We start from the raw sequence: 7,480 nt of genomic DNA, 5'->3' as shown, positions 1-7,480 counted from the left end.
TTCAGTCCACTATCTTTTTTATTAAATACAACATATTTTGTGACAGGTAGGAGATACACAACATGCACATCATTCACTTGGCGCCCTCGTCAAACTTCGGCTCTGCAAAAAAATAGACAAGATGGAAAAAAATGTGAATCACTTCCTCCTGCACTGCAATATTAGTGATTATTCTGACATCTAAAACAAAAATAAAAATAAAGGTATAGAAATATACAAAAAGTGGCTACTATTCACTTCATCAAAAACACATTGAAGTTAAAAAATAAAATCTTTCTGACCCAATTTCAAGCAAGTCATCTGGCTGTGTTTGATGACAACATCTACGCTATTTATAGACCCAAGACTCAAATCACAGACTGCCTCCTCTGTAGCAAAGGCATAAATATTTATGAAGGGAACAACTGTGGCATAATAAGCACATGCCATTGTCACTGTAGTCCTGCGCCTTCTCGATAATCAGTAACAAAAGGCACAGTTTTAACCATAAAATAACACGTTTTAGGCATTTGCTTAAATAACACAAAACAAGAACGACCGCATTATGTCAGTAACCCAAAGATTCATTTAAACTGGAAAGAAACAAATCAAAACATTTTTACAGGCTTAGTGCCTCCAGTGCTGTAGTGGTAAGCGAAAGGTCGCTGGTTCAACTCCAGAGACACAAATCCCCTTTGAAATGAAGTGCTGTGGGACCTACCCACTGTGGCGACCCCTTGTGGCAAGGAAACCTTTAGTGATAAATATTTTTACCTAAACTGTAACTACAGTATTAAAGACTATTCAGCAAACTGCACTTGCTGAGCCCATGAGCCCAAACAGACCTGTGAATTTGAATTCAGGGAACTTGTTGAGGTCTCCTCCTCCATATAGTCTCTGCAGTTTGATTACTTCTTCACCCAGATTCTTCTGATAAGCTGGACCTGCATCCACAATGCCACCAGCAGTCCTGGGAGAGCAAAGGCATCAAAAAAATGTTCAACATTCTGAGCACGATTGCAGCAAGAGGAGGAGATGCTGTTTGAACAGATGTTAGTGAAGTGCATGCCAGAGCGCACCCAAAGGACATTTAAAGTTAATGTTTTGCCAACGGCTGACCTCTGAGCTGGAAGTCTGTTTGCTAAACTTTATTCAAACTTGTCTGTCAGTGGCTGGAGGTATCACCAACTCACTTGGCCTTGCTGTTGTAGTCACGGATCTTGTCCAGGAACAGTTTCTGGACGGGGTCGAGCTCCTTGGCCCGCTGGAAGAGGACAGCAGAGATGCCGATGTTCCTGCGCAGGGTCAGGCTCACGGCAGAGCGCAGCACGGAGGACAGCTGGAATAACCGGTGCAGAGCCATCTGAAGGAGCCAAAGCGTCGAGTTTGGGTGACATTTAAACTGATTTTGGACGAAATGTGCTGGTACAAAGTACTCTGAGGGCTTGAAATTACACCCCTCAATAAGTGATAAACGCATTTTTTTCCCTGCGTGTTAAAGTCTTTAATTCCGCTTTCACATGGACATGTTTGCTATCTTTTACTAATTCCCTATCAATCAGTACCACTAGCTGCCTTTAGCATTAGCTAGTTCACGTCAAAGGCAGAGCATAGCTAACTAGCACACTCAGTTTGCTACTAACCCAAACACCCAGTCTATAGAAACAGAGTTACTATAACTACAAGATGTTAGATCGGCTTTACTGAGTTGCTGCTTGCTGGTCAACACTTGACGTTTCCTTCATTCAAATGACAAAACAGCGGCTTATGCTAACATGCTAAGCTAGCTTTAGCTGACACTAGGGAGCGTTCGGACATTTTTATACGGTTTGATGTACCGCGGTGTGTTACACCACCGCTCTCACCAAACGCACCACCGTGCACGTATCTGTGTACGCAGAGCGTCGTGACAGAAGAGGTGAAGTTAAATGTTTGATAGCTTTTCTTTTTAAGACACCGTACTCACCTTGGATTTGACACCCAGAGCAACAGAGCCAAATGTGAAGGACCGCGGTGAATTGTGGGAGTTCGTTGTTGACAGGAGGCGTTCGCGAACGTCACGCATTAACTCTATATGCGCAGGACTGCGCACGCTCAGTTTGATCTCAAATTACAGTCGAAAGAGGTCAACGAAGTTTGACTTAAAATGACTAACAGAAGCATTTTTTCTTGCTAAATTAAAGTGACATGGTTGTAAATGACTCTTTCTATTGAAAATCTCTACTATGGCCTTCTAATTGGCCGTGGAAAGATGTTCATTTTATCACATTAATGCATTTCTCTTGTTAGTTTACTTCTTGCCGAATTCCACCTTCACTGTAACTTAGCTATTGTGTTTATGGAGGAGTCTTGAGCCACCCCTATCGGTCTTCAAATCTTGCTGTAAAAACTGGAAATAGTTATAATCAGTTTTATTCTTCATCACAGTCTGAGCTCTCTCTGGCATCTTTCTTCTCATGTCTTTAAGTAGGCTTCAGGGATAATTCTCCAGGCTTCATGGAGGACATTCAAAGCTTTTTTTTGGATATTCCTGCACTTTGTTCTGTTCGTGGTCAAGATGATCCCACACTGCTTCAATAATGTTGAGCTCTGACCATGACTGATAGTGTTCATTGTGCGTCTTGTCTTTTTAGGTCTGTTTTTATTGCATTGGCATTGTGTTTGGGATCACTGTCATGCATGTCATGTAAAATGAAGCCGCTGTCAGTCATATACTTTTCACATGGTAACATAATGGATGAAAATCTGTTCTGTCAGTATTGACAAGCTCTCCAATGCACTAGTTGAATTCAGCACCAAACCATGACAAAGCCTCCATGGTGGTTGGACACACTGACCTCCACTGTACACACGGACAACAATTTGAACAAAAAATACACATTTTGGATTAGTCACCCCATCAGACTTGTTGCCACTGTCCAGTTCTTTACTAATTTAGCATACCTAAGCATTTTCTTAAGAATAGCTTCCTGGCAGCCACCGTCCCAGTGAAAAAAATTCTAATAAAGCTTCAGTGAACATTAGGTGGACCAAATGAAGGGCCAAATGCATCTCTCAGATATTTATTCCAATTTTGGATATGGCTCACCTGCTGTAGATAATTTATTGAGGCCTACTGCTTCTTCTTTTGTCTTCCACTTGTCCAGTTTCCTCAGATTTTTTTAAGGATACATTGCACACCATGCTGACATAGCCAACATTTCTGGTTAATTGCTCTTTGGGAATCACATTGTTGGTCAAAAAATATAATTTTATGCCTGTTAGGCTGTTATCATGGATTTAACCAAAGAAATGGGAACAGGTGATTTGCTTTTGTAAGAGGCTGCTGGCAAAGTGTCTCAAGATCCAATTTAAAATAGTATTTTTGAAAAGTTGTCTTTTATGTGTCAACACAAAATTGGTTCATACCTTGAGTTAAATGCCTTCTTTATGCTTGAATGTTTCATAGAAGGTCATCAAAACAACAAAACAAAAGAAAGGTTGGCTCATTGGAAGCAAAACAAAGAAACGAGGGGTGGCTCAAGACTTTGTAGTCTAGTTGGCAAAAGTATTAAGGTAAAAAGGGTGGGGGTAAACAGTCAAAATTGTTAGCCATCTTGACGTGTTTAAGCTAACTGAAATTATGAACTAGAAGCGGAAAATGATAGTGTGGTTTTAATTTAAATGCTTTGCTCAAAGTACGCAGTAACATTTGAAATAGCTCAACAAAAGCATGAAAGTGAAAAGTGAGTGAAGAGTTGAATTGAATGTGTTCACTAAACAAAGCGGGAAAAAAAATGGTGAAAGTGGTCAGTAAACAGTGAATTACTTTTAAATGGAGGAGTTAAAATTAGAACGTCTGCCTCCTTGGAAGCAAAATATAAAGAAATGATGGATGACTCAAGACTTTGGCCCAGTACGGTCTATCACTCACTGTGACATCTTGGCTTGTCCCATGGCCAACTTGGCAATTTTATTTTAAAAACTTGTTTTCCCTGACTTTTTAGTGTTTAGTTTTGACTCCGCTCATTTACAGAGTTACATTTGCCAGAAAGTCACAAAGTAGCCAAAATAAAACTCATAGATATGCAGTTTAATTGTTGCCTTCTCACAGTGAGGATCAGGTCCTGTTCAAACACTGCCTGTGTTCCAGTTAACCTTTAACAAGATGACCTGGGTTCAGCTGCGTCTGGAAGTTAAGACCCACGCCGGAGCAACACTCTGAATCCCTGTCAGCTCCACTCTGCTGTTTTCTGTCTGAGAATGACCTTTGGCCTCCTTACCCAAGATAAGAAAAAATGTCCTTGTAGTGGGGCCACTCTTTTGATATTTAAAAACAGACAAATGTGAATTATTAGAATTAAACTGGATGCTTATGCCTGTTTTTGAGCATTAATAGTAGAAACATCACAGAGACACAGCACTTATATGTACATTCAAAACTTTATTATGGAATACAGTGTAGAAAGCATTTTCCCAGTCAATGCAAATGGCCTGCACAATATTACACAGTGGAAAACAAAACCAATAAGATAACCCACAGGAAAAAAAAAAAAAAAAAAGTAAAAGAAAGATAATCCTGCTTCCTCTTCTACTCTACTGCCCTCTGTTGGGCTTCTAATGAGCACCCTCCGAAAAGCACACACACTCATCCCTCTGCAGCCCCCATATCTACATGTTCTACTCGCCATTTCCTCACGGATCTCAGCGAGAGGCCACAGTGCGTCTCCTTCCACACAGTGTTAACACGGTGACCACCCGTCAAGCATGAGCTGACCTGATAATGCTGAACAGGGGCTTCTTGCCTACCTCTGACCAACATTGGATCGCTGCTTTGCCCCCCCACCCCAAGCCCCCGGATTTGCCGTCAGCTCTTGATGGTAAATCCCATCATCATCATCATCATCATCATCATCATCATCATCATCAACGCTGCCTTTCAGGAGTCAAGTGTGAGATGATGGCAGAGAGGTGAGCAGCATGCCTGAAGGAAAGGGAAGTCGAAAGAGGAGGGAGGTGCCGAGGTGGGGGGGTGAAAATCCATTATATATATACACACACACACACACAGACTGCCTGCCTGGCTATCCAACCGGAACTGCAAGTCATTTCCTCTCTACCTCCACCACCTCCTCTTCTCAGAACTCCACCTGTTCTATCCGCAGAAGAAAAAACAAAACCAAACAAAAGAGACTGCGTCGGCTTACAACTGGATGAACCACCAGACTAAAAATGAAAACACGTACACGCCGAGATGATCTTAACCTCCATAACAGACTCCTCACGTGTTTCCCCGCCTTCACCCCCACCCCCCGCCTTCCCCAAACAACATACACTCTTAACTGACATACGATGCCCTTATTAAAAAAAACCTAGCATGAAATGATCAAGAAACCAAGAGGAGTGATTTCCGAAGCATTTAACATTATATACTTCAGTGAACGAGAATAATATACAGAGATGAAGCCGGCTCCCTCTCCTGCAGCTTCTGGAAAGTAGCAGGATTAAAAAAAAAAAAAAAAAAAAAAAAAAAAAAAAAATATATATATATATATATATATATATATATATATATATATATATATATATATATATATATATATATATATATATATATATATATATATATATATATATATATATATATGTATGAGGATCGCACTTAAACGGCAAAAGAAGGAGGAGGAAAAAAAACAAACAAAAAACAAAAACATATCTTTTAAATGTGTTTTTTTTCTTTACATGATATCAAAGCAGAGCCCGTTCATCTAGATTTATATATATTTTTCATCATTGTTTTTAAAGTCACGTGATCACGAGAACATACTAAATGTACAATCTTGCTAGAATGACAATCTATAAGTGAGAAATGATCTCGAGAGAGAGCAGCTGTAAGATCTCCATGTGGTGGTGTTTTGTTTTTTCCCCCCTTTTTATTTTCTTGAAACTTCCAAATCCTGTTGTCATTGTTGTCATGCACTACATAGGAACAGCTAAGACTTCAGCATTACTTCTGTAACATTACACGTAATTTAAAAAAAGGACTTTACATCTTTTTTTTTTTTCCTCCGTTTTCGGTCTTTTTTGAAAAACAAAACTGGAAAACGATAAAGAGAGAAAAAAAACAACTTTAAAATAAAAACAGCTCATTCAGAATACATGATTACTACCGTCGTCATAATCATCAACATATTCACCATCATCATCAGAATCAGCATCTTCAGATATCCTTAAGAGCCTTGTGTGACTTAACACAGCCCAGCTGTTGTATGAATGCACAAAACAAAAAAAACAAAAAAATTAAGGGAGAGGATGAAGGGAGGGAGGAAGGGAAGGATCCAAGGAGTAGGGAGGGAGAGGAGGCTCATTTATACTCCAGTGTAGACTGTAGAGAGTGTGCAGTAGTGGTGCAGTAGGCGAGGAAAACACTGGGCCTCGTAAAAATCATGGTGCTGCTATATTTCCAAAATCATATAATCATTACGAATACGCAAAAACAAAAACGATTCAGAGGAAACTGCTCGATTCTGATGATTCTGCATGCAACAATTTTTTAAATTATTTTAATAACAAAGGCCGTGGCCAGCATGCGTCTAAACGCCCTACTGATCAGCGGTCGGATCTGCTTACAAAGTCCACACCTAAAAGCGACCCGAGCCTAAAAATAAACATAATAAACCCAACTACACACTGGCCCTGAATCAGTGTTGAGAGAGAGCGAACGTGTGCTCGTCTTCCCCAAGAGAACGGGTTTGTTTCCATGCACCGGGCAGGGGCTTTGCTTGTTTTAAGGTTTTTCTTTCCCCTCCATACATCAGCAGGCCCTGACGGAGCAACGTATAAAAACTCCTTCCTTTAATTAAAAAGGCGTCTTGCTCCAGTAAAGTGAACAAACTTGGTGCAGAGTGGCTTGGCCGCAGTGTAAGAAAAAAAGAGAGAGAGAAGAGAAAGAAAGAAAAAAAAAAAAGACCCATGCTACAGTCGCTCCTTGTGCTCGTAACTGACTATTTCAGTCACTTAAAGATCCGTCTTTTGGTTGAAGGGAGGGCTGGGGAAGGGAAGAGGAGGGAAGGTAAGGGGAGGTGACGATGTGTGGGATGAGAATGGTTTGTGTGCATTTGTTGTTGTTTTTTTGTGTGTGTTTACGTATGTGTACATGTGATATCCTCCTCAGTTCTGCATCTGCTCGAAGAACTTGTAGGTTGGGTTCTCGTAACCATTCTGCTGCATCTTTGACAGGTGGCGCTCCTCGGGGGTGACGGCAGCATCCACCTGGAGGAGAGCCAAGGGGTGGGGGAGACAGAAGGGGAGGGAGGTTACAAGCAAAATAGGTCCTGTGGCGTAATGTAAACACAATTTACATTTTAAGACCTTTTTACTGCTTCTGGGAAAACATTAAGAGTAACCAGGCTGCGCTGGCTATCGTATTTTTTTTAATTAAACATCTAATGAAAGTTCTGAAATGATAAACACAGATAATTAAAAAAAGAAAAGCAGGAAATTAATCGGTAACAGGCTTTAA

The 7,480-nt window shown here is 40.5% G+C and overlaps 2 protein-coding genes across 3 annotated transcripts in view; both read right to left on the bottom strand.

Annotated features, from left to right (window-relative positions):
• Positions 1-2,079, bottom strand: atp5pf (ATP synthase peripheral stalk subunit F6). The gene is made up of 4 exons (XM_086283971.1): positions 1,946-2,079; positions 1,173-1,342; positions 825-949; positions 1-102 (listed from the first exon to the last, which is right to left on the bottom strand). Exons 1-4 carry the CDS (start codon positions 2,042-2,044, stop codon positions 74-76), a joined length of 423 nt encoding a protein of 140 aa, XP_086140097.1. The 5' UTR covers positions 2,045-2,079; the 3' UTR covers positions 1-73.
• A 3,497-nt stretch (positions 2,080-5,576) lies between these two features.
• The window catches only part of appa (amyloid beta (A4) precursor protein a), a 35,297-nt gene continuing 33,393 nt past the window's right edge, over positions 5,577-7,480 (bottom strand). For both annotated transcript variants that reach the window (XM_086281942.1, XM_086281943.1), the window contains one exon: positions 5,577-7,230. In XM_086281942.1, the coding sequence (XP_086138068.1) occupies positions 7,129-7,230 (102 nt within the window). In that variant the 3' untranslated portion in view covers positions 5,577-7,128. The remainder of the gene's footprint in view (positions 7,231-7,480) is intronic.

This window comes from Aulonocara sp. 'chitande type north' Nkhata Bay, linkage group LG23 (genome assembly GCF_057382095.1).
Source record: "Aulonocara sp. 'chitande type north' Nkhata Bay isolate Kocher_YH1m ecotype deep benthic linkage group LG23, A_spYH_male_GT1.1, whole genome shotgun sequence".
In the NCBI taxonomy this organism is placed as follows: domain Eukaryota; kingdom Metazoa; phylum Chordata; class Actinopteri; order Cichliformes; family Cichlidae; genus Aulonocara; species Aulonocara sp. 'chitande type north' Nkhata Bay.
Note: the sequence above shows the minus strand (reverse complement) of the source record. Positions and strands in the feature narration are given on the sequence as shown.